We start from the raw sequence: 27,247 nt of genomic DNA, 5'->3' as shown, positions 1-27,247 counted from the left end.
TTTTAATTTCTAATCTTAATTAAGTTTGAGTATTATGAGTTACACTGTAAGTAACTGATGGTGTATGGGATACACGCCCTCAGTAATTTCATACCATACGAAAGTGAAGCTCGAGTATGGTATGAAAGTACTACTGATGGTGTATATTCCATACACCATCAGTTACTAACTGTGTAACGATTATATCTCAACCGACTACTTGATTACTCGGGGTGTATGGAAATTACTCGGGGTGTATGGAAAATACACCATGGGCACATGACCGCTCTAAGCCAATTAGGTACTATTTATAGGAGGTGAGATATAATTTATTCTTTAAAATTTCTCGTTATATATTGTGAACGTTTTTAAACACCAATTCATACGTTCCATGCGTAGTCTTGTAAACAAATGTACAATAAATGGATTTTTAACAACAAAACGTGAAACGATTAGGATAAAAACAATGCCTTGAATACGGCGAGGTGTTCTATTCCGTGTCTTACTTGATAACTCCCGTCTCATGCAAATTTTCGGACTTGGGTTTTACTTGTATAATCTGAACATGATCGTCTATCAGTGACATTTCGTATTGTTTGTTTTGGTTTTACAACAGTGTCATTGCACTGTCATTCAATAAAAACTTAAAAAAAAATGCTTCTTCCTAACTCTAAATGCATTTTGATTTTTTTTGTAATTTGTGCACAATTACAACCAACCGTTTAAATGACATGTCGATAACAAAAATGAAAATATGTCAGTTATTTTGGAATTATCAAGAAATTATTCATAATATGCAATTTAAATATGACGCCCGCATGCTTAAGAAAGAAAGTTAATTTCGTTTAGAGTTACTGTGAATAATTAAAACTAGACGCATATGGCCATTACGACAGAATCTAAAAAGGACACAAATAAATACAATAACATAGAAAATACAAATACAAATGAGATACATATAAAATAATGCCATATATTCATAACATATTGAGACAATATTTTGTATAAACAAATGACCATACTAAAATCTAAAAAATATACACGTGTGAGTTTGTTCCACAGTTTTCGCTCGCCAAATGCAAGCCGGTTAAGAAAAATAAACATGACGTAAGACTTGCAGTTATCGTTTCCATACATATATCATTGTTAATTCAAACTTATTTATGCTACTTGTTGAAAATAACAACTTAGTATATACGAATAGTACTTCACTGTGTAATGTTCAAAATTATGCTTTGGTTAATGAACTCTTCTGGTATGTAAATCAAGACAAAATCTACATTAGCTGGGGCTGATGAATATTTTTCTGTTTATATTTTTTGGATTAAGAATAGCATATTATTCAGCCCACAAACATGTTTGTTTTTTCGAGAAAAGATTTATTGTTCGATGCTCGTTCGAAGAAAAAGATTTAAGACAAGAATCCCCCAAAATTAATATGTTTAATTTTGTAAGCAGAAAACATTTGCTTTTATAGCGAATGCGATCAATATTGTTCCATAAAATGCAACTTAAATACAAACTTTTGATAATATTGGATGCGTTTGAGATAAACGTTCAAGAAAGAAACCAAACAAAAACTTGGTCGCAAATTTGAGCCTTGTGACCGGATGACGATAAAACCCTCAAGTGATCGGAAGTGCGTCATGTCATCTTCGTATGGTATGTAAGTGTTAACCCATTCAAACATCTGTCTCTGAGTAATGTGTTGTTCTTATGTATTTGTTGTTGTTTTAACTCAACACACATTTTCGTATTTGTATTCATAACGTTAAACGCAACCAATCAGAGCAGTTTCAGAAGTACTACCGCGTATCACATGACTCGTGCATCATATTAAAAATTCAGGAAGCTAACAATGTAAGCCTTAAATTGGTATGCCGCAGAGGCAAACTGTCAAATCGACGGGGATGTTATTGGCATGACAGGCGGAATATTTTACACTGGTTGGTTGCATTTATTTTTCAAAATAAATTATAACAGCAAGCTTATGTTATTCAAATATAACACTATATTCCTGTAACATTTCCCTATAAAAGCAATCATATAAGCATATGTGTTATTTATTGTTCTCTGGGTATGAACAATTCATTTGCAAAACCTTTTTAAATAAAAAAATTACGCTTAACACAGTTTTATTGAAATTCTAGTAACCCAAGAAAGACGTGTATTAAAACCAAAAATCGCTTACTAAGCTTACAATAGATTTATCTTGTAGCGTTCATGACACCAAATAATTATTTGAAATTTATTTGATGTGTACTTTTGGTAGCGGTAACTGTAAATTTTGTACAAAATTGAAAACGGAACAAATTCGGGAGCAATTTAAAAGACAAATGTTAATAGGTACAATCATCGCAAATTGTGTGTAGTGTAAAACGTATTTAATTGTAAGAGATAAATATCGTAGTATTGGTATCGGTATAACTTCCTACATACTCATTATTTAATTATTCCTGCTCTACCAATTAATGTATGAAGGTGCGCAGTTCTCATATTAAGTATGTATTAAGTTATACCGTCGTTATATGTTGCTAAGGCTTGCTTACGATACCGACACGACGATATTTATCTCTTACAATAAAATATATCCTCCAAACTATTTTGCATACCACTACTTCCTTTCCTGTACATCTTCTTTTCTTTCAAAAATAAACCAGTATTAAAAAGTATGTGTATAAAATAAAATAGAGTCGTATTCTGAGAAAACTGGGTTTAATGCATGTGCGTAAAGTGTCGTCCCAGATTAGCCTGTGCAGTCCACACAGGCTCATCAGGGACGACACTTTCCGCCCAAATTGGATTTTTGGTAAGAAGAGACTTCATTTACACGAAAAATGTCATAAAAGCGGAAAGTTTCGTCCCTGATTAGCCTGTGAGGACTTCACAGGCTCATCTGAGCAGACACTTTACGCACATGCATTGTGCCCAGTGTCCTCAGAACACGACTCAAAAGATTACGTTGTTTTTATCCAGATTCTGTGAAGAGTTCGATACAGCGTGAAGATGCCGACCCAGACGCTGTGGAATACGTCAAGAATGTTGTCACCTACAGAAGACGCCTCGTCGTCACTGGAAACATCTGTTTCACTGGCTATGACGATGTCTTCACATTTGTTTAAGATTTCGACTGCATCATTTCCCACTGCTTCTGCTGATTACAATGATATAGAAGTTTGTTCAGATTACACTTATTTTGGTAAAAACGAAAGTGGAATGTTAGCTAACGATTCAAATAACATTCCACACTATGAATATGAGGACTACATGTACGAAGCATTTGCCTTTGAGAAACCGATTTATCTCTTTATTTGGGAGATCTTGGTCATCATAACGGCCCTAGTGAACGTTCTAGTGATCATTGTGCTGTTACGCAAGAAAGTGCGTAACCCCACCAACATGATTCTTGCAGCGATTGCAATAGCCGACACACTTACTGGATTGGTAACACTTCCAACGTATATAATGGTATATCAGAACTTTGAAAAAGCTTTTGGTTCTGAACATTATTCTGATGTATTGACAAATGAAACCGAAATTTCGGCTGGCGATTATTACGACGAGAACATAAATATGCATAACGGGACAATATATGAGGCAGTGGACGGATACAAATTGTCGAAAAGCTTATGTACATGGTTTATGTTGTCAAAGTTCTTCTTTTCAAAGTTATTTCACACGTGTTCAATATTCTTAACTCTGTTTCTTGGTATTCAACGTTTCGTTTCAGTTGCATACCCGTTCAAAAAAATCTTCACAAGTAGAACAGTCATCATAACATGTGTTTGCATCTTTATTCTATCACCTGTGATTCATATTTACCATCTCTTTAACGAAAAAGCTGAACGTGGCCTCTGCCAATGGGAAATAGACGATTGTAAAGAAGATTGTGCGTACCTGTGGGCCGTTTTCTTCATTCGTCACTTTATTCCTATCGCTCTTCTTACTGTCTTTACCATTCTGTTCATCATTGAACTTCGAAAGACCAAATTTGTCGGTGGGAGCCGAGAACAAGTTGCTCGACGAGATTCAGAAAACATACGAATAACAAAAATCGTCATTTCAATCTTAATCGTCTTTCTGTTACCGGAAATTCCTTACGGAGTATTTCTGATGATGTCCGTAATTAATAAACACACGAATACAGCTTTTGAATTGGAAAGAAACCGAGCAATTCATGCGGCGTACGAGATAGCTCTGGTCGTCTCCTTCCATGCCAATTTCTACATCTACACATTTCTGAACAGGCGATTTCGCTCAGGACTGAAACGAACAGTCCTGTATCCGATTCGAAGGGTCATGGGCGACAAATACAGATGGTCGGTGTCTTCAAGCAGTCCCAACAGCAGAACAACAGCGCAATCAAGTTTGGTATCAAGGTCAGCGACTCGCCTTCGTTCGATGGACCATCAAAACCTTGGCAAAGAGACGCACCAAATTTCACAAACGGACAGCTTAGACCATACGGAGACAAAACTAACGAACGGCAGCAATTCTATTGACAGTCAGTGACAACATTAAAGGAGTACATATATATATGCTATATCGTCGTTTTGACATTTAAACATTATGATTCCAAATAATGCTAAATTTCTTAATGGCGTAAAGTAAAGTTTGAATTGTCTGTAAGTTGTAAAGTGATTATTGAATGGACGTAATCCCGTTAAGTAAAGTTTGACTATCATGGTAAGGTACTTTCTGTAGAAAGTTGACAATAATACAAACGAAGTGTTTTGTGCAATTTTAGCATAGCTTGATAATCAAACTTGTAAATATTACAAAATACGATCTTAGTTTTTATTTAACATGTACACGCAAAAGAAATGCCTATGTTTGGCTATAACGTTAATGCGAAATATAGTGGCAAAAAATTCTAAGCAATTCTTAAATGTATCAGCTTCATAATTTTGCGCATGTTTTACCTGATAACTACACTATAATGTATGTTAAGTAAATAATAAAACATATTATGAAAACGATATGCATTTAAACTCGTAAAATGAAGTGCTTTATATAAATATGTTATATTCTTTGGTGCACCAAATTCTTACAAATGAACACCACACAGCATACGATTGTCGTTTGGATTGTTAGGACTAATGTTGTTCATATTCAGTCATGTTTTACATTTTTCAAGTCATATTCAAAATATAAAATAAATCTATTGTAAATACCGTATAGTAAATATTGTTTACACAAGTTCAATTATGCTAAAACAAATCTTAGGGATATATACTACGTTTTTATAATTATGAAAGTATATAATATAATTGTATAATTAATTTATTCATTATAGTCATTATATCAATTAATAAAACCATATATAATACATTTTTGTTTTTGTTGTATTTTTATTTTCAGTCGTGTATACATGTATTTCATCCACATCATGGTCATAAATTAACAAAATCAAAATACGGAAAAAAGTATTTTTTCTCTTAATAGATATACACAAGGTTATCACACGAATCAGTTCTATGTTGAGATAGGTGTGGCTGTACATGATAGAAGAATTGGCTCTAATATTGCTCACACTACATGTCTTAGACAACATATTTTTGTATATCTGTTAATACCTTCACCCATACTCATTTTAGATAAATTATGTTGCACAGCTATAAGGCAGCATCGATAACAACAACGAATAGCCACACCAATGAAAATATGTTGTTTAAATTTCGATAAAAAATATAACGAATTTATTTCTCAAAACTTCATTTAAGACTTAGTTATCTTTCTAGCCTAATTATCAGTCCATCTGATGACAAACATTGAATTTCAAATTAATCTTAAAACATGTAAGTTTGTTAATGAATTTAAATGGATGAGGGGGACGTTAATGACACTAAATTGGTTACTTAAGTATTATATATGTAACAAACATGTCCCTATAAAGCCTAACGACCTTGCCAATGCGTAGAAAAAGTAAATGTTTCACATTGTATTTGAATGTTTTCCATCAAAATAAGATTATGTTTGATTACAGGTGTTAATCATTTTAAAAAAATAAAAAAAGCATGAATACAGGGGAAATGAAACTCGATAAACATTATGTACAGTGAAATGCTTTTTTCCTTCGGTCTATTTCGGCATCTTATACTCGAGAAATGGTTAGCAATTGCATATACAGTAAACAACAGAAACTTATACATGACAGAGTGAAGCTTGGATCACGATGCATTGATGTATAAACCGAATGTATTATTAGCCTAATCTAATTAAGCCTGTGTGAGTAATTGCAGTATTTCGAGTTGATCTTATTTTAAAGTTATAAAAACGTAAGAATAATGAAATAAAGAGCAAAATAAAATCTATTTATGTACATTATAACTTGAAACTTCGTGAATAAAGAAAATGAAGAGGGATAATTTGCAAACACATCTTTTTCATGAAATTTTAACCCCAAAACAAAGTAAATCGTCGCTAGCTTTAGAAACATAATCCTGTTGATGATTTACTATCAGATTTAAAATTCATTTATTGGTTTTCAAACAGTCTATACATAGATGGTGACGTCACTACGTAATTGTCACCTCTATACTAAGACACATCACATTCCCCCGGTTCTGGGAATTATGCTTCCGCCAAAGTATTTCTGCGTAGAAATGAAAATGTTAACAATGAAAGAAAATCGTTTTATATTGTGTGTTTAAAGCGGAATGCTGTTTAAAGAAATGTTATTTAATTATGTTCAAATGAGATTTGGAATCTCTATTAAAACTGATTCTCAGAAGAACGATTACCTGACCTACTTTCGCCTTCACTTTTCACTCGTAAAAGAAGTGCTACCCACAATTCCTTTCGCGTTAGTACACAGGTCAAGAAGACCGATGTGTACACAATGGGTTTTCAAATATAAGAATCAGTTATACTGCTTAGTCACTTTTGACAGAGATACCGAGAGTAAAATAAGCAATGAGCTTGTTCGTATGTTGATGCATTCCCGACAGGACGACCTTAGTTTGTGTCGAATCTCCAAACCACATGAACGGGTTCTTTAGTATCAGTATCGGCATCTTGCTCGCAATATGGATAGCCCACATGTTTTTATCAAATAAGCCTCGTTCTGGGAAATCTGGGCTAAACTTATCCTCGTAAAATGTCGTCCCAGATTAACCTGTGAGGTCCACAAAGACACTTTCCGCCTATACAGGATTTTCGCTCAGAAGGGACTGCCTTACGACGAACAACTCAATAAAAGTGGAAAGTGTCTCCCTGACTTACCTCTGACTGCACAGCCTTATTTATGACGACACTTTACGCACATGCATGAAGCACAGCTTTCCCATAACCATGCTCAAATGGTGTTATTTTAATTTTGGATCAAGACGATCGAGCTGAATTATCGAAACATATATACATTTGTTTTTCATGAAAAGGTTTGTCTCATATCGGTATTGTTTATTGATTGCTAAAAAGTTTTCTCTCCTGCTTGTAGAGCTCATGTGTATATACGTTTTTTTATATTTCAGCAACCATTTTCTAAAGATTGATGTTCTATTATTTTATCCGCGTCTTTTATTGCAATTTAAAAAATAGTTAAGCGTTTTTTTCATACAACAACTCGGAGACTATTCTGTTATGTTCATAACAAATGTAATTGCGAACTCTTTATGTTAATCAATCAATCGTGCATTTTAAACAACACGAAACTTATTTTTGATCAAAAATAGGGAACACATACGAATCCCTTCCGTTTAGAACATGTAACCTAACGTTTTGAGTGTGAGTCTTCGACCAAAGATGCAAAAGTGTTCACTTAAAAGACATATAGGATGGCACGTCGCTTATTAATTTTTGTCGAACGAGAGCTCTTCCTACCATATCCGGGTGCCAAGGACGGATAGGTCAGTTGGTAAATCACGGCATAGCCAGGTCAGGATCATCGCAATAGCGTGTTCGGTCAAAAAAACTTACATGAATATAAATCATTTAACAATATATTTTATGTTACTTTTTCGCCTAACGCCGGTTCGAAAAAAATGTAATGCGGTTTGAGGGAAGTAATTACTGCAAGACGTTTGTTAATTCGTAACTGCGATTACCCATCTTTCCACATAGCAATTTACAGTAAACAGCTGAAACTGGGTAACCCTGCAGTCGTTTCACTTGTGCAGGTTTTGGCAAACCAAGGCCGTTACCTAATATATGTGCAGATCCTTTGCAGCCACACGTAGCACATTCAAACAGGTGACAAGTGTTAGCGCGTTCCAGTGTTTTGTAGGAATAATCATACAGGATGGAGCGAACTTAGCCAAATTAATTAACCCATTTATGCCTAGCGTCTAGAAAAAAGACCTTGGCAAACAGCGCAGACCCAGATGAGACGCCGAATGATGCGGCGATTCATCAGGGTCTGTGCTGTGTGCTTAAAGCAATTTTTGTGAGAAATATTCTAAATATATAAAAAAATATACTAGACATCTCTAATTTTGGAAATAAATTGATCCAATTTAGAAGAATGGGAGAGTCCACCAAGCATAAGAGAGACGTGTTACACCCAAGATTATCGAGAGGACTGTCCGGTTAAATGGTGGAATATTTAGCAAAAGTATAATTCGGTATTGTGTTGGTGATTTTGTAAAAACAAATGAAGTCGATGTTTTCGAAAACCGATATTGCTTTAGGTTTAGTTTATATATTATTTGTTATGTCGAAAAGAACTGCGTTAGGCTATAATGTCCGGTTAAAACAGTTTACAATAAAAGCCCAAACACAAAACGGAGGAGTAGGCTACATTTGTCGTATCATGTCTTTCTCTGTATTTTAAAGAACAGAACAAATTCATTTTTCCTGAACCCTCTGATGCATTATACAATTTACCACATAATGTGGCGTCAAATTGTGGTGAAAACGTCATTGTGCCGAAACAATTTTTGCGATTAAAACTGGCGAGGTTGACTATGTTTGTGATTGAATCAGAAGCATGAATAACAATTCAAAGTTCTATTGATATTGAATTACTCAAATTTAATATTACCATCACTTCAATTATGTTGCATACATTTTTTTTACAGCTGGATGCATTTTCTCCCCTTGATCTATAAATAATTCAAAGGTCACCTACTGAAATAACGCAAACATGATTTCGTGTAGGCGAGACAAGCGAGACAACATATGGTCTAAATGGGTTGTTCGAGAAGTGTTGTACCCCATACAATAAGGTTTAGCAATTTACATATGTATGGTTCTAAGATGGGATGTTTTCAATTATCATAGGTTATAACTATGTAGCTAGAAATTATATACATAAATATATATATATATCGTCTTTAATATAGTGTTAGGATATTTATTAATCCTAATCGGATCGTGCCCAAATGCAACTATGGTTTCATGTTTGTAAATAAATGTTCATGTAACTGTCCCTTCTGTGTATGTACATTGTTCCAACGTTGAAGATGTGTTGCGGTGTTAGGGTGGGGTAAATCACTGTGAATGAACCATCCTTTTTGGGGGATGGGGATTTCATAGTATGTCTGCTTCATTCTGCATCGTAGCTAGGCGCACACGCCGAAGTTTCCAATTGGAATATATGTCTGTATGTATGTCTGTGTATCTGGTTGTTCATACATATGTTTCTCCCTATATATATGAATTACTGAATAAGGAAAATTACAAAATGACCCTGCTTTGTTAAAAGGGGGTTTAATGAATGGGCGTAAAGTGTCGTCCCAAATTAACCTGTGTAGTCCGCACAGACTTATTAGGGACGACACTTCTCTTTAAACGAAAAACATCATAAAAGCGGAAAGTGTCGTCCCTGATTAGCTTGTGCGGACTGCACAGGCTAATCTGGGACGACACTTAACGCACATGCATTAACCCCCCCCCCCCTTTTCACAGAGCAAGGCACACATAGTTTTATCTCATTATAGGAAGTATTTTTTATTATCTGATTTCATGCCATTGCATTTGCATATAAGTAATTAATATTGCACGACCTAAACACTCTAGAGGCCACATAAAGGACAACTGTTCAGATCAAAAAACATATTTATTTGGTTGTTTGATCTTTCGGCTGAATTCTATACTCGGTCATGTTGGGTCAATAACTAGGTGAGTACGTCATCAAGAAAACCTGTATAACACTTTTGAATTCAGATGTTTAACCCATGCATTCTTAAACTTTCAAAATATATTATTTTGTTTTATTGATATCCATGTCTAGGTCGAAAATTATTTCATTCCTTTTAAAATATTACTTCCATACGGTGGGACAGTTCTTTGTGTGACTTTTATTAGGCATTGTGAACAAGCACGAAATCACATGGTTACCCAATCATCATGCAAATAGCGATGCATTTTCGTTTTTATATTATCATACATTTCTCGGGAAGTTAAATATTTGGCACTCAAGTGAGCGGACTAGGGCATGTGGCTCTCTTGTTATACAACCTACATGTATAACGCATACAATAAACCCTTTCATGTACAAACATCAATTTAAGTTTTATATGAAACAGGATAATAAATATTGAGTATATGAATCAGGTAGATTTCTTATTTTATCAAGTTGCAGTGAGAAGTTCATTTCTGCTCTAAAATAAACACACATACGTTATACCATACGTCAGAAATGTTGTCGCCTACACAGGACACCTCGTCGTCATTGAAAACATCTGCCTCATTGGTTATGACGATGTCATCGCGTTTTGTAGATGATTCGACTACTTCCATTAGTTCAGCTGATAACAACGATCCAGAAAGTGTTTCAGACTACATGGATCTTGGTGAAAACGGAAGTGAAATGTCAGCTAACGAGTCCTATAATAATCAACACTATGACGAACCAATTTATGAGGACTACATGTACGAGGCCTTTGCCTTAAAAGATTGATTTATTTCTTTGTTTTGGAGATTTTGGTCATCATAACGGCCCTCGTGAACGTTCTAGTGACCATTGTACTGTTACGCAAGAAAGTGCGTAACCCCGCCAACATGATTCTTGCAGCGATTGCAATAGCCGACACACTTACTGGATTAGTAACACTGCCAAGCTATATAATGGTATATCAGAACTTTAAAGAAGAAACTGGTTCTGAATCGCATCATGGTGTAATGACAAATGAAACTTCAATTTCGGCTGGCAAAACGACGCGAACACATATACGGCTAACGGGTCAATATATGAGGCAGTGGACGCATACAGATTGTCGAAAAGCTTGTGCACATGGTTCATGCTGTCAAAGTTCTTCTTTTCCAAATTATTTTACACGTGTTCAATATTCTTGACGCTGTTTCTTGGTATTCAACGTTTCGTTTCTGTTGCATACCCGTTCTTTGTTGGAAAAAATCTTCACAAGTAGAACAGTTCTCATAACATGTGTTTGCATTTTCATTCTATCACCGTTGTTCCATATTTACCACCTCTTCAATGAAAAGGCTGAAGGTGGCCTCTGCCAATGGGAAATAGACGATTGTAAAGAAGATTGTGTGTACCTGTGGGCCGTTTTCTTCATTCGTGACTTTATTCCTATCGCACTACTTTTTCTCTTGACCATTCTGTTCATTATTGAACTTCGAAAGACCAAATGTGTCGGTGGCAGCCGAGAACAAGCTGCTCGACGAGATTCAGAAAATATATGAGTAACGAAAATCGTCATTTCAATCTTTATCGTCTTTCTGTTACCGGAAATTCCTTACGGAGTATTTCTGATGATGTCCGTAATTAATAAACACATGGATACAGCTTTTGATTTGGAAAGAAACCGGGCAATTCATGCGGCGTACGAGATAGCTCTGATCGTCTCCTTTCATGCCAACTTCTACGTCTACACATTTCTGAACAGGCGATTTCGCTCAGGACTGAAACGAACAGTTCTGTATCCGATTCGACGGTTCATGGTGTCTTCAAGCACCACCAACAGCACATCAACATCGCAATCAAGTTTGGTATTAAGGTCAGCGACTCGTCTACGCGCGATGGACAGTAAAAACGTTAGCAAAGAGGCGTTCACAATCTCACAAACGGACAGCGTAAACAACACTGAGACCAAACTTACCAATTGTAAATGGATATATATACATATATGCTTTATCGTTTATGTATATAATGAAACATATTGTTGAGTTGTTGAGGGAAACATAACTATTTTAAAGAATTCTGAAGTAAATAAGTTTGACAATGTATTGTTTTGTGATAATATTTATATATATGATGCAAAGGATGTATTTGAGTGCTTTTGTTTATTTGATCATGTTTAGTTTATTAAACAAACATGTTTTCTTCCAGAACTGCAATGAACTACAGATCGATAGAGCGTGAAAGCTAGAGATATAACTCTTATCTTAAAATGTCATCTATGGTATATATATATATACAACATGTTGACTTTCAAACGAAAGAATAAATGTTTATAAGTATTACAAGTATATAATACACTTACAATATAAGATCTCGAAAAACTAAATATTTTGTAAAAAAGTATAGATGTACTCGCAAAAGGTATGCATCATTTGTACTTTTATATTGTAATATGAAATACATTTACGAGTTAATTTTTCTGAGCAATTAATAATGTAACAGCTTTATATGATTCTATGTTTTATGCATGTTTTACTCTTTAACTTACCAAAATGCTATTCATGTTAAGTGAAACATAAAAACTTATTACGAAGCTATGTCTGGAATTAATGTATTGCTTACCGGTAAACAAAACAATTATGTTGTTCGGTGACAATGTTGAAAACATCGGCCTCTTGTATATCTTGTTTTCATCTGTGTACAGGTATTGGTAAATTAATCTTCAACGCTATTCTGAAAATCCCCAATATCTTACCATTGAATATCACACAGAATAAGTTTGTTATTTGTTCGTACTTATGTTGTTTATATAAAGTCTTGTTTTAATATTTCCCACGTTATTTCAAACATAAAATCTATACGATAAGGATAAAACAAATCCATTGCATGTATTCATAAGTATTCATAAGTTAATTATTGTATACAATAACAAATGTGCTCTGTTTAAATTATACGGATTTATATTTACTACGTATTTTGTTTATTATTTGCTTTTGTTAATTCATTACGGTCTTTATAAATATCACTAAAAATGTATTCATAGTTTCTGGTTTCGTTGTGTTTTGTGTGGATTATCAGTCGTGAACACACGTATTTTATACGTATCACGATGATTGATAAAAAAAAATCCTGAACAGACTTACATAGCTTATTGATTAATTCAGTATTAGGTCCACATACATTTCATAATAAACTATAACAGTCCTACTTGAATCAAAGGAAGGGAAATAATGGACTAAGAAAACAAGAAGGCCATGTTGACCCTAATATTGCTCATATTATATAACATAAGAAACTAATGCCGTTTTATGACATTTGTTGTTACAAGTAATGTTTCACAACTTTAAGGCAGCCTTAATGACAAAAATGAAAAGTCGCACCAATGTAAATAAGATGTTTCAAATGAAATACAATTGAAGCGACTTAAATTTGCAATAATATTCATTTAATGATTATCGTTCCTAATAGTCCATTTGATGATAAATATTCAATTTTAAATTAATCACAAACTATGTGATTAGGAAAATGTGTTGTAAATGAATAACAGGTACATACTGATATTATCATTTACATGTGAATGTGATTACAAGACATTAACGACTTTTCCAATATGTATTAAACAACAATATATAATATTTCCCATCATATTTGATCGTTCTCAATCGAAATTCAATTTTCTATATTAAGCTAGTGGTTTTTATCACTAAAACAATGTAACTTCAAAACATGAATATAGGACAAATGCAACTCGAGAGACAATATTTGGAGGTAATGATATGTTTCGTTCGGAAGTCTTAAATTGTAGGCATGTATCGAATTTCACATAAAATACAGGACGATACGCACAACCCAACCCCTTTGAACGGACAAAGCAGAGCATTCGGGGTTTAACCGGTTGTATTACTAGCCATCCTTGTTAATTTTTGTAGTGGAAATTCGGGATGATCATGTTTGCAGTAATATAAATATAGGATTGATTTTTATAAAGGAAATCTTTTAAATATAATGCGTGTACATATTATCTCAAAACGTCTTGAGTGAAACATTGAAGAGAAAACACTTGCAAACACATCTTATTTATGAACGATTTACACAAAATCATGAGTAAAAAGTCGCTTTCTACAGAAGCATTATACTGTAAGCGGTTTCTCATATTTTGACCTTGGAACTTAAAATTGAAAATTTTCCGTTTTATTAATGACATAATCATTTATACAGCTTAGTCATTATTAATGATTTATCGATTGTATATAAGCGATTTGTTTGTTTGGATCCTGGGGCATTCTGACTGAAAGCCCTTAAAAGTTGATTGTTATAGTCATCGTTGCACAAACAACATATTACCTAACAATGTCATTTTAGTCCTCACCCTGTAATGCAAAAGCCGTTTAAGGTCGCCGTGGCATATTGAATATTGTGTCCGCCAAGCGGTCGTGAGGTCATGGGCTCGATGCCTTCTAGCGGAGCGTTCTTTAAATCTCCTCGAAAGACATCAAATACTGGTTACGGGCCCATGAAACGGACTTGAGAGCGTTTAAATGAACACGAGGCTTTCGATGCAATCGAAATATAAAATGGGTTTAAACTAAAAGCTGTTTACTTAATGTCTACCTAAGTTGTCCTATAGGATGGCTAAAACAACAGAGATTTGTTTGACAGAGAAGCGTTCCGCAAAAAGCTTATACTATTTTCCAAGAGGGAGTTCGTCTTTCTTTATTTGGATGTCAAGGACGGCCGGGTCAGTTGGTAGACCATAACACGGTCAGGCAAACCGTCAGGACGGGTTCATGCGCATTGCAAGTCCGGTCGCATAAATGAGCAATGTTCTGAGAAAACTGGGCATAATGCATGTGCGTAAAGTGTCGTCCCGGATTAGCCTGTGCAGTCCGCACAGGCTAATCAGGGACGACACTTTCCGCCTTAACTAGATTTTTGCTAAGAAGAGACTTTCTTTAAACAGAAAATATCATAAAAGCGTAAAGTGTCGTCCCTGATTAGCCTGTGCGGACTGGACAGGCTAATCTGGGACGACACTTTGCGCACATGTATTAAACCCAGTTTTCTCAGAACGCAGCTCAAATGTATTTGAAGATTGGTCATGTAACAATTTATCCAACCTTCCTCCGCCTACTGCAGGTTCATATTGCGACATTGTTCAGTGATGAGAGGGACGTTACCACTGCAAGACGTTTGCTAATGTGAGCTGCGATTACCCATCCTGAAATACTGTTTTTGCCATTGGTCATTGTCAAAAAATGGTCAAAAAATTTGATTACAAATTTTAGCATGTTATAATAAATCTTGCATTGGTGCATGTTTGGCAAGCGGGGTTTAAACTTTTCTAATCTGCCCCGTTAAAAAAAACCGATGCTTTCAAAAGGTTCTAGTTACAAACACCATTTGTTGGTGTTTGACTTAACTATCCGCAGTGTTCCCAGTTATATTTATTTTTTTTTGAATGGTTTAGCAGGATTTTCTTAGAGACGATAGCTATATCTTCTAATTGAATACCGTATCCAGTAAATGTGTCTTCAAGTAAATAAAAGGTAAACAAAGTTATTCCAAATTTACTAGCGCGGTTTTCATATGACAACCACAATATTAAATATAAAATGTGTTTGAGTTTTATTATTGTATGAACTGTAATGCGAATGTCTATGATTTGAGTAAATACACGGATTTAAAAAAGGCCCGTTTTAATATGTTGACTATCGCATTGACTGATTAGTAAATATATCAAATTCGATCAAATATACAGCCTATTTATAAAACTACAAGTTGTATGCGTCATTTTCCAGTCAGCGGGTATGCCCCTGCAAGGGCCCCTTTCGGACAAACAAGAGATATCCCCCGGAAATGACCTAATGAACGCTGATCAGCCGCCGACTGCCTATCGGGCTGAACTAGTTCCGACCGGGACTTTTCATTAGGATCGGAGTCAGTTGCAGCCTATTTTGCGTATTACGCGTCATTTTGTTTGTGAGTGGGTATGCCCCTTTAAGGTCCTCTTTCATACGAACAAGAGTAATCCAACGGAAGCGACCTAGTTAACGCTGACCAGCCGCCGACTGCCTATCGTGATTAACTAGTTAGCCTATTTCTCGTATGCCTCATTTTCCAGTGAGCGGGTATGCCCCTTTATGGGCCACTTTCGGCCAAACAAGTGTTGTCCCCCGGAAGCGACCTAGTGCACACCGACCTGCAGTCGACTGCAGTCGGGCTGACCTAGGTTCGGCCGGGACTTTTAATTAGGTTTGGAGTCAGGTGCAGCGTATTTAGCGTATTATGCATCAATTTGCCTGTGAGTGGGTATGCCGCTGTTAGTGCCCCTTTCGGACGAACAATAATTATCCCCCGCAAACGACCTAGTGCTAGCTGACTAGCCGTTGACTGCCTATCTGGCAGAACTAGTTTCGACCGGGACTTTTAATTAGGGTCGGCCGTGCATGCAGCCTATTTAGCCAATTTCTTCTCGTATGCGTCATTTTCCAGTGAGCGGGTATGCTCCTTTAAGGGCCTCTTTCGGCCAAATAAGATTTTTTCCCCGGAAGCGACTTAGTGCACGCTGACCTGCCGTCGACTGCCTGTCGGGCTCACCTAACTTCGGCTGGGACTTTTAATAATGGTCGGAGTCCAATAGGCCTATTAGGCGTACTACTCGTATACTTCATTTTCTATTGAGTGTGTAAGGGCCTCCTTTCGGACAAACAAGAATTATCCCCAGGAAAGCACCTAGTGCAATCTCACCTCCCTTCGACTGCCTGTCGAGATGAACTAGTTTCGGCCGGGACTTTTAATTATGGTCGACCGTGCATGCAGTCTATTTAGCATAATTCTCGTTTGCGTCATTTTCCAGTTAGTAGGTATACCCCTTTAAGGGCCCCTTACGGCCAAACAAGATTTATACTATGGAAGCGACCTTGTGCACGCTGACCTGCCGTCGACTGCCTGTCGGGCTGAACTAGTTTCGCCCGGGACTTTTGATAAGGGTCTGATTAAGGTGCAGTCTATTTAGCGTATTACGCGTATTTTGCCTGTTAGAGGGTATGACCCTTTAAGAGCTCATTACGGAAGAACAAGACTTTTACCCCTGAAGCGACCTAGTTAACTCTGACCAGCCGTCGACTGCCTATAAGTGTCGGCCGTGCATGCAGCCTATTTAGCATATTTCCCGTATGCGTCATTTTCCAGTGAGTGGTCATGTCCCTTGAAGGGCCCCTTTTGACCAAACAAGAGATATCTCCCGGAAGCGACCTAGTGCAAGCTGATCTGCCGCCGACTGCCTATCGGGCAGAACTAGTTTCGGCCGGGACTTTTCATAAAGTCCGGTCGTGCATGCAGCCTTTGTAGCATATTTCACGTATACGTCATTTTCCAGTGAGCGGGTATACCCCTTTAAGGGCCCCTGTCAGCCGAATAATAGTTATCCCCCGGAAGCGACATAGTGCACGCGGATCTGCCGTCGACTTCCTGTCGGACCGACCTAGTTTAAAAAGGGACTTTAAATTAGGGTCGGAGTCAGGTGCAGCCTATTTAGCGTATTACACGTCATTTGCCTGTGAGCGGGTATGCCCCTTTAAGGGCACCTTTCAAACGATAAAGAGTTATACCCCGAAAGTGACCTAATGCACGCTGACAAGCCGTCAACTGCCTATCGGGCTGAACTAGTTTCGGACGGGACTTTTAATTAGGGTCGGCCTTGCATACAGCCTATTAAGCCTATTTCTCGTATGCGTCATTTTCAATTAAGTGGGTATAACATAGTATTTGAAGTAATTATAGGTCGCATGCACGTCGTTTGCTATTTAGACACGCTAAAGCTACGATAGATGCTTACTTGCATTTAATTCAGAGGAAACGATCGTGTTGCTTCCAAAGGTGTTTGAAAGTCCGAGCGAGATAGACAAACAAATTCAGGTAGTATTGGATAACGTCATGTAATTTATAATTAAACCCACAAACAGACACATTTAAAATCTATTATTTCCGTTTCAAATTTAAAGCACGAGTTTACGTGTTTCCAATAGTACTGAGGCCACAACAAATTGATTACATGTTCGATGGATTTCCCGCACCTAAAAATCTTAAAACCAAATAAAATTATTTTTATTTGTATTTTGCGCCCACAGCAACAATTTGTGCTCCGCACATGTTCGTTTAATGATTTAGTTTAATTTAGCCTACGTATTTTACGAAATAGACTGTTATAACGCTTTCCGATATTGATTGGTTTATGGTAAAAGAATGGCGGCGTCCGTCTGCCTCGTTGTTTCAGCGAAATATGTTAACGGAAACGTAATTGTTCCGCCAGTTGCAATCAATCATCGCATAACATAAACTAGGCGGTAGTGATAAAATAAAAATGTCAAACATTAACATGCAACATAGTGTCGCAGTGGCATTGGACAAAAAAGTTATCGAATTCACTATAAACAATGAGCGCCTTCCTAATCCTAGCATTAACAGTGAGCGCGATGCTTTCAAATATATGATGATGAAGTCCTAGGTTTATGTCGACATTCTGGAAAAGAGGCAAAAACTTGGGGCGCCAAGAAGTTTGTTAAAAAGCAAAACGTCAAGCGAACTCATTAGGCCTTCAACCATTCCTACTTTGTTTTGGTTTGACAATGACACCAAAGGAAAATTATGTTCACATGATGTATTAATGTTGACATGTTGTGATTGAAAATGAAAAATCATGGATTGGATTAAACAGCAAATACTTTAACTTTAAAAATATGTGTTAAGTCCTTACCAGTTTCACTTCTATTTCTACAGATTGTATTTGTTTTGCCTTAAGATTTAAGCTGGTTCTAGTAATTCGTGATTGCATGTTTCTTGGAAAAGTATGTTGTTTTTATCCCCCGCAATAGGCGGAGGGATATTGTTTTGGCGTTGTCCGTCAGTCCGTCCGACCGTCTTTCCCTCCGGCACTTTTGTGTCCGGAGCCATATTTTGGAAGTGCTTTGGCGGATTTCATTGAAACTTGGTATGAGTATATAACGATAAGAGTATGATGCACGCAAAATGGCAGTGTACACCATAGGATAATAACGGAGTTATGGCCCTTTATATCTTGAAAGTATATTTGTGTGTGTGTGTGTGTCCTGAGCCATATCTTGGAAGTGCTTTGACGGATTTCATTGAAACTTAGTATGAGTATATATGTGGATAAGAGGATGATGCACGTTGGCGTTTCCCATCCGTCCAAAAACGTTTGTGTCCAGAAGTATATTGCCGGGAGATGTCAATTCAACAAATTTGCTTGTTTAAATTGATTTGATTAAACAATTGTTTCCTCTTTTTGTTGAAATAAAAATAAATTTATTTTTATTTCGCTCGCTCGCTCCATTTCTGGTTGGCAAAAATCCATAGAACACATCATCAATTTGTTGTGGCCTGATGATTACTTGTTTCCAATAGTACTGAACGGTATACTGTGTATACATGTCATTTTCACTAATTTATAATTTTTTTTATATAAATTACTGACAATAGTTTTATGAATCTCAACTCGATAAATTGCGTTGGCACATGTTTATAACGAGCATTGCAACTGATGTCTTCACAACAACTTAGTTATTCGTTCCCACGACTTAGTAATTCGTTCCCATGATGTACTAAGTCGTTCCAACAAAAGAGTATCTCTTCCAAACGACTTGGTAATACCACAACGAGTTGCTTATCTCTGTGCATCATGGTATTACTGTTTTTACAAAGTTGCATAAAGATTTATGTGGCCTCTAGAGTGTTCACACTCTTTTGAATTTTATTTGACCGATATGCCTAGTATTTGAATCTACTCGACCCATTTTCCAACTGATGCTAGATATCATTTAGACAAGTGTTTGAATGCTTACTGGTATGCCACTTAAATGCGAGAAGGCAATCAGTATTCTGCACTATTTCTTATTTAGCATAGAACGTTTGAGTATGTGAATTTTAAAATAAAATGATTTGATTTTGTTCTAGTATAACGCCCAATTATTAAGCCGTTGTAACGTAAGAAACAAAGATCTCATGTCATAAGTTTTCAAATACTAAAAATCGACCAGACACATGGACAAAATTTGTGTTGTTAAATTGTCTACAAAGTTTACAAACCTCTATAACTGTAAGCGGGCACTTGCGCTAAATAAAGCATGAAGCCAGCGGCTAACATACTATTATATTGGTTCGAAAAAAATTATTGGCAAAATGACCTTGAACGTACAAACTCGAAAAAGAAGAAGCAAGATAATTTACTCTTATCTGGAATTTAATTTATATTGAAATATATATATAATAAGTTTTAACACATTTTATGTAAATTGATTAAATTCATAAATATTTGACAAAATCGTATAATCTCCCTTTAAAGTGACGTCACTGTATATGAATGAAAACGACGTCATTGGATTTTCATTGTTGTGGTAACGTCACGTTTTCGCGGAAAAGTTGAGGACGTTCGGTTAATATAATTCTCATTTATAACCATTAAATCGCAGATAACTTATTAATGAAATCGTGTAAGAATCAAAATAATTGACGGGTAACAGTTGGTTATTGCGGTAATAACCAACGGTATGGAGTTCCGAAGCTTGTAATCAAACCACTCGAGCTACGCCTTCGTGGTTTAATTCCTACGCATCGGAACTCCATACCGTTGGTTATTACCGCAATAACCAACTGTTACCCGTCGATTATTTTGTATTAGGTGTAACTGCAGAACTTGGCGTGAAGGCTGACAAACTGAATTCGTTTTATGCTGAATGTCACAGGTATCAGACAAGTGATTCATTTAAAGTGGCCTGTATGCTACTATTCAAAGACTGTATATGTGTCTCTCATGCTCACTATCACGTCTGCAGTCACTTGACTAACTCTGTAAAACAGTTCTTACTTCAAGAAAATGTCGAATCTTTCAAAGCAGGGGAACATGCCTTACCAACAAGAAGTGTAACAAAAGCTTCGAAAGCTCGTATCAAGTATGTTGGTGGATACTGTGTTCATTCTGTACTTCAGAAGTTCAACACTATTCGCAGAGCTAGCCTGTATTCCACATCAGCTAATGGTCAATTAAATTATGAAAACGCTGAACAAACAATTGCGATCTTAAACCGACTAACGGAGAGAGAGGAAGTACTTAAGGCTACTTCCAAGGAACCTGATTCATTACTTGACACAGAACAGCGACAATATCAATCAAGGGGACTTATCAACATTACTGATGGAATGTATCATTTCTTCTGTCAAGTGTGTGACATGTGCCTTCAATAATTAGTGCAAGAAAGCTTAAACATGCATGGAGAAAATCTGTATCAGTATTGCTTATCTGAATTGCTGAAGTCAAGTAAACTATTAGAGGCATTATCATATAATGTGTCACTACAGTCAAAAGACATCGAAGAATTTAGAAGTTCAAAGCTTTGCTCTACCAGCACGCACTGCTCCCAAGACTAATCTGGCCGTTGATGCTTTACGAGGTACCCAGCACAACAGTGGAATCCCTGAAGAGAACCACTAGTCGACACCTCAGGAAGTGGCTATGACTTCCACCCAGCTTTACCAGTATTGGACTCTACGGGAAGAGCAACAAGTTACAGCTCCCGCTATCTTCACTGGTAGAAGAGTTCAAGACAGCAAAAAGCGAGACCTGTGTTGACCTTGAGGGACTCTCCGGATGAGGTCATCCGGGAGGCAGGGATCCAAACCAGAACGAGCAGGAAATGGTCAGCGACAGAGTCTGTTAACCAGACAGAGAACGCGCTCAAGCACAAAGACATTGTCGGAGTGACTGCTGTTGGACGTGAAGGAATTGGTGCGAGAAAGGTGGTACTGTGGAGCCGATCAGACCAGAAAGAGAGGCGTGCGATGATCCAGTCTGAGGTCAGGAGAGCAGAAGAAAATGCCAGACAAGCAAGGGCTGTAGAAATGGGAGCGCAGGGAGCATGGACCACATGGGAAACCGCAGACAGGAAGTTGACCTGGGGAGACATCTGGAAGTATGAGCCTTTTCGGTTTTCCTTTCTTCTCAGGTCTGTCTATGACCTACTTCCATCCGCAGGAACTTGTGCTGATGGCGACTCGCAGAAGATCCAAAATGCAGCCTGTGTGACAGAGTAGGCACCCTAGAGCATGTTCTGTCATCTTTTACTACAGCACTTACACAGGGAAGATATAGATGGAGGCATGACTTGGTCCTCAGAGAGTTGGCTGACTGGCTAGAGAAGGAACGAAAGAAGGAACGTGGTAATTACCACCGCCATGGGCACATCGCTTTCGTCAAATCGGGTGAGACCATGAAGACACAGAAACCAACAAAAGCATCAATTCTTGATGGCACGAGAGACTGGAAGATGGAAGTTGACCTTGGTAGAAGGCTTGTTTTCCCAGACGTGGTTCAGACGACCCCACGACCAGATATTGTACTGTGGTCAGAGACAGGAAAGAAGCTCGTCACCATAGAGCTGACAGAACCATGGCAGGCAAGATTGAAGAGGCCTACGAGCGGAAGAAGGCAAAGTACACATAACTCATGGATCTGTGCAAGCAACAAGGCTGGCGTACTTGGCTATTTCCCGTGGAAGTTGGCGTTAGAGGGTTCTGTTCGCAGTCCGTGCACAGGCTGATGACAGCAGTAGTAACTACTGGCAGGGAGAGACAAGTGGCTATTCAGAGACTGAGCCAAGCAGCTGAACGGGCGTCAAGCTGGCTGTGGCTAAGGCGAGAGGAGAAGAGCTGGAGGCAATTAACTAACACGCAGTGACTAATCTTCACTGTGGGCCCACCGCTATCAGAATGTTCATGGAATTAAAAGGGCCGAAACATTCTAAGACGGCGGCATCCATGCTGATGATGTTGGTAGAGGAGCAGTCTACAACCAAGCACAGATTGGTAAGACTGTATTCAAACAAAAAGTACATCAGTGATCTATGCAGATGATACATCTGTCATAAGTTGTGTATTGCTAGAGTTTTCTCTTACAGCACATCATGTCTTGGATTTATTCAAAGAGCTTGTGGCGAAATTTTTACACATAATGATCAATCAATTTAGAAAAGATATCCATAAATCAATGTCAGTTGAAAAATTAATGTCACACAGGAAACAGATACAAATAAGAAAACAGAAAGCAGCAAGCACAACGTCTAAATTCTCATTTCAAACAGTAGTCAACGACAAAACGGTGGGGAAAAATATGTCTCATGCGCTAATGAAAGGTATGCTATTGAACAAAAGTAGTAGTTTTCAGGGAATGACAAAAAAACTGATTAACATTCTTTGTGGTGCTTACGATATATCTGTGAAAAGGAATGATAAAAAGGTAGTGCTTATTAAAATTGTCAGACACTATTGTTTAATCAACATGCATGAAAAATTGCAACATAATCAGAGATCAATCCGGAACATTGGAGATGGAATGTGCCGACTTGTCGGAATCAGAACCCCACTCCGGGTGCGTTCTCATTAACTCCTCCATAGACACCTAGTACTGGTTCTTCCCAGGAAACGGACTCGATAATGTCCCTCTGACTATAATGCTCGAAAGAGCGGTTGGCAGTATACAAAGAAAGAAAGAAAGAAAGAACCAGGTGCGTCCGCAATCCAGCCAGAGCGATCATCATCAGAACCAGCTACGTCTGCAATCCAGCCAGAGCCATCATCATTCCTTGGTGACCCAAACAGTATTCACACCATTGCTGCATCAGTAGCTGAACAAGCGGGGATAGAGTTAGATAAAGATGAAAGCTGTGGGAAGTGTGGAAAAGTTGGAAAAGAAGGAATTCAGTGGATTTAATGCTCTTCTTGCAATACATGGCTGCACAGAAACTCTGCTGGGTTACGAAGCAAAGCTAAGTGGAAGAGATTTCTAACACGACTGTTCAGTTTTACTGTAACGATTGCAAGTAAATATACACTGTAAAAGACATATTTGCAAAAGGCAATGTCACTGTGCTGGTTTACAAAGTATTTCTATTTCAGGTAACTTAACCAGCGATGTCTGCTAGACTTTTTTTTTAATTTTAATATTAACATTTAATATAAGTTAGTTTCTGGTTTGATTCATTTCTATGACTATTGGTTGGTAAATAATATGAAAACTATACCGACGAGGCAGCTTAGTTTCACTGCTTTGTAATAACATAAAAATAATTGCTATTTCTGTGCAAAACAACAATACATATTTTAAGTAATGAACTTTAACAGGTTGTTCAGGTGATTTCAAAATATATATGAAAACATATTTATAACAAATTTATTAATTATGTAGTTATGTAGTTATTATGCTCCTGTAAATAACATAGGAAACTTTCTGTGTGTGTTATTTTTTCGTTTCAGTTTATTGCCAATATGACATATTACAGAGGATGATATCACCAACATAATGGTTCAGACTCACAAATTTGCGTTGATGATATGATCCCACCACCCCCCCACCTACCATTGATAGGGGGAGGGGGGAAGGCTATATAGTAATCACTTTGTCGGTCGGTCTGTCCCAAAGGTTTGTTCGCAACATAACAATATGTCATTTGACGTTCGATTTTAAAATGACTTGGTACATTTGTTCATCATCATGGGACAGTGCGAATAAAAAACATGCGGCATGTAGGGGTATTCGTCACGCCTGTGATAAAGTTCAAGTTTATGTTATAAAAATAGCAACAATAAACGTAACCATTTTTCATTTTTATAGTTTGATCATTTTTAATGGACAGATATAACATTCAGGAAAACACGAAATGCATAATAAACGGGAAAAAAAGACACACGTACTACGAATAAAGTGATCATTGCGAATAAATAAATGTACGGCCCTGACATGTTCATTTTGTCTTAATTTATATCCACGCGTCATTAATTAATGACTTATGTAAGTTTATGTCTTAATATGTAACGAGAGACCTAACCACATCAGTTTAAACATTAAATAATGGATTTGAGCTTACCAGTTAACTACTTTCATAATTGGCGCCTATGTTATTTCGTACACAAACGTCATTAAATGTAAACAATACTGGTACTCGGCTTCGAGTCTTCATACCTCCAATCCTTGCATAACGGAGAAACCAATAGCCAGCATTGTGTTGGCCAATGATATGGCGTTTAACAACCGAGCATTCGGTCGACAAGAAATTGCAGCAAAACACCGACATGTAGCGAGAAAGTTGAATTTAATTGAATATTAAGTTTATTAGCCGAACAGAAGATCGGTACGTTGCTTTCAATGTCATTTATTGAATCCAGTTGCCTTTGTCCGGCAACTGCATGGAAACATGTGTGTTTTCGATGAAAACGGTCACGTCCTGTGTTCCACAATCTTTCAGCAATAGGCGTATAGTGCGTTTCATACCTTGTGTATATATAATACCTTTACGAGGGGTATTTTTTTAAACTGTTTATTTTTGTCAATATTCGTTGTTGAAAAGTCAAACCATACACAATAGGTGTACCTTTAACAATCTGGAACCCCTGGGGTAAGCTCGGGGGGGGGGGGTAGGATCGGGGGGGAGGGGGCAAATTTATGACACTGCCGCCTGTGTTTTCAACAGCACGAGTGCGAAAACAAAGGACAGTGTTTGTACAGTGTTTCGATCATAAATATTTTAATTTTTATCATATTAAAAATTCAGGAAGCTAACAATATAAGCCTAATTAATATGCTGCAGAGGCAAGCTGTCAAGTCGACGAGGATGTAAGTGGCATGATAGGCGGAATATTTTACACTGGTTGGTTGCATTTATTTTTACAGAACAGAACAGAAAGTTTATTCATATAACTTGAACATTTACAGTTCATCGTTACATATACAAAACTGACCATATATAAGCAATAAGCACATGCATAGTAATGCGAAAGTGACCAAACTAGTACATAAAAAGGTGTTAAAACTGCACTAAGGCAATCGAATTACTCAACGTTTGCATTCAATGTATCAGTTCTCATTTTAAAAGCATTTTTACAATTTATCGTGAGTTTATTTAGGACTTTGGTTTTATTATTGTTAACAAAAGAATAAATTTATGCATACTAGGTCGGTTATAATAGACTTTGTCAATATACACTTTTCTTATATCTGTTTAAAGAGGACATACAATTACAAAATGGTATTCGTCTTAAACATCATTTGAGTCACATATATTACATTTGCGTTCGTTTTTAGGAATATTTGTATGTGTCCCAGAATCAATTTTTAACATGTCGGACGAAAGTCTTAATTTTGATATGTATTTTCTTAAATTAAAGTTTTGGATTATGTTAAGGTCATCAGATAGTTCAAATCGATGTTTCAATTCTTTGTATAAAGTAAATGAACTTTTAACGTTTAAATCATTTAGCAACAAACCTTTGTACATATCAATTAGTCTATTTTTAAATATAGAAATAAATACCTTTGCATTTACTGATTCTGGGTACATCCAAACATCTACAAAACCAGTGTTTTGAAGTAAGTCTCGTACTTTGGTAATCCAATTGTTACATCGTATTATATTTTCAGCACCATTTCTCATATAACATAGTGTACTATATAATATACAATTAGTTTGTTTAACAGTATACAATTTTATGAAATATTTTATAATTCGTACATAGCGATTTATATATAATGGGTATCGCCCTAGTTCCCCGTACACAGCTGAATTAGCGGTACTCATTTTGACACCCAGTATTCGTTTCAAAAATCTTCTGTGAACTCTTTCAATATCATCAGCATTTACAAACCCCCAAACCTCACCCATAACATAGTATTGAAGTAACATAAAACTCGAACAAATTTAACATTATTTTAACAGGAACATGCATGTCTTTGGTGATTGCAGAAAGCGACCCCATAGCCTTTAAGCCTTTATCGGATAAAGCTTGAGTAGTTTGCATAAATGATCCACCACATGAAAGTACAATGCCGATATAGTTAAATGATTGAACCATTTCTAATTGCTCATTGTTATAAAAACAATTGGCTCGTTCTGTGAATTATTTCCTCCCTTTTTATATATGACCACTTTTGTTTTTTCTACATTGACTTTCAACTTCCATCGTTCACAATATTCGTATAGATTATCTAAAGATTTTTGCAATCCTTTTGGTGTTTCTGAAAGAATTACAGCATCATCTGCAAACAATAACAAATAAATAGATAGCTGGTCCAACGTGATCATGTTTTCATGGTTATTACTCAAAAAGAGTTCGATGTCGTTAGCGAAAAGAGAAAATAGTATAGGTAAGATTGTCTCCCCTTGCAATAATCCAACTTCG

The 27,247-nt window shown here is 36.7% G+C and overlaps 2 protein-coding genes across 6 annotated transcripts in view; both read left to right on the top strand.

Moving 5' to 3' along the window:
- The window catches only part of LOC127880999 (violet-sensitive opsin-like), a 66,952-nt gene extending 61,642 nt beyond the window's left edge, over nt 1–5,310 (top strand). For both annotated transcript variants that reach the window (XM_052428563.1, XM_052428562.1), the window contains exon 2: nt 2,956–5,310. In XM_052428563.1, the coding sequence (XP_052284523.1) occupies nt 2,986–4,491 (1,506 nt within the window). In that variant the 5' untranslated portion in view covers nt 2,956–2,985 and the 3' untranslated portion in view covers nt 4,492–5,310. The remainder of the gene's footprint in view (nt 1–2,955) is intronic.
- LOC127881000 (sex peptide receptor-like) overlaps nt 1–27,247 on the top strand; it is a 69,250-nt gene that overhangs the window by 27,524 nt on the left and 14,479 nt on the right. Inside the window, exon 1 of one of the 4 annotated variants that reach the window (XM_052428567.1) lies at nt 1,682–1,925. The exons of 2 other annotated variants lie outside the window; for them this stretch is intronic. The gene's annotated coding sequence lies outside the window, so the exon portion shown is untranslated. Of the gene's footprint in view, nt 1–1,681; nt 1,926–25,699; nt 25,720–27,247 lie in introns of those variants that run through there. One more of the 4 variants, XM_052428572.1, reaches the window with a different exon arrangement.

The sequence above is a fragment of the Dreissena polymorpha genome, chromosome 5 (assembly GCF_020536995.1).
Source record: "Dreissena polymorpha isolate Duluth1 chromosome 5, UMN_Dpol_1.0, whole genome shotgun sequence".
In the NCBI taxonomy this organism is placed as follows: domain Eukaryota; kingdom Metazoa; phylum Mollusca; class Bivalvia; order Myida; family Dreissenidae; genus Dreissena; species Dreissena polymorpha.
Note: the sequence above shows the minus strand (reverse complement) of the source record. Positions and strands in the feature narration are given on the sequence as shown.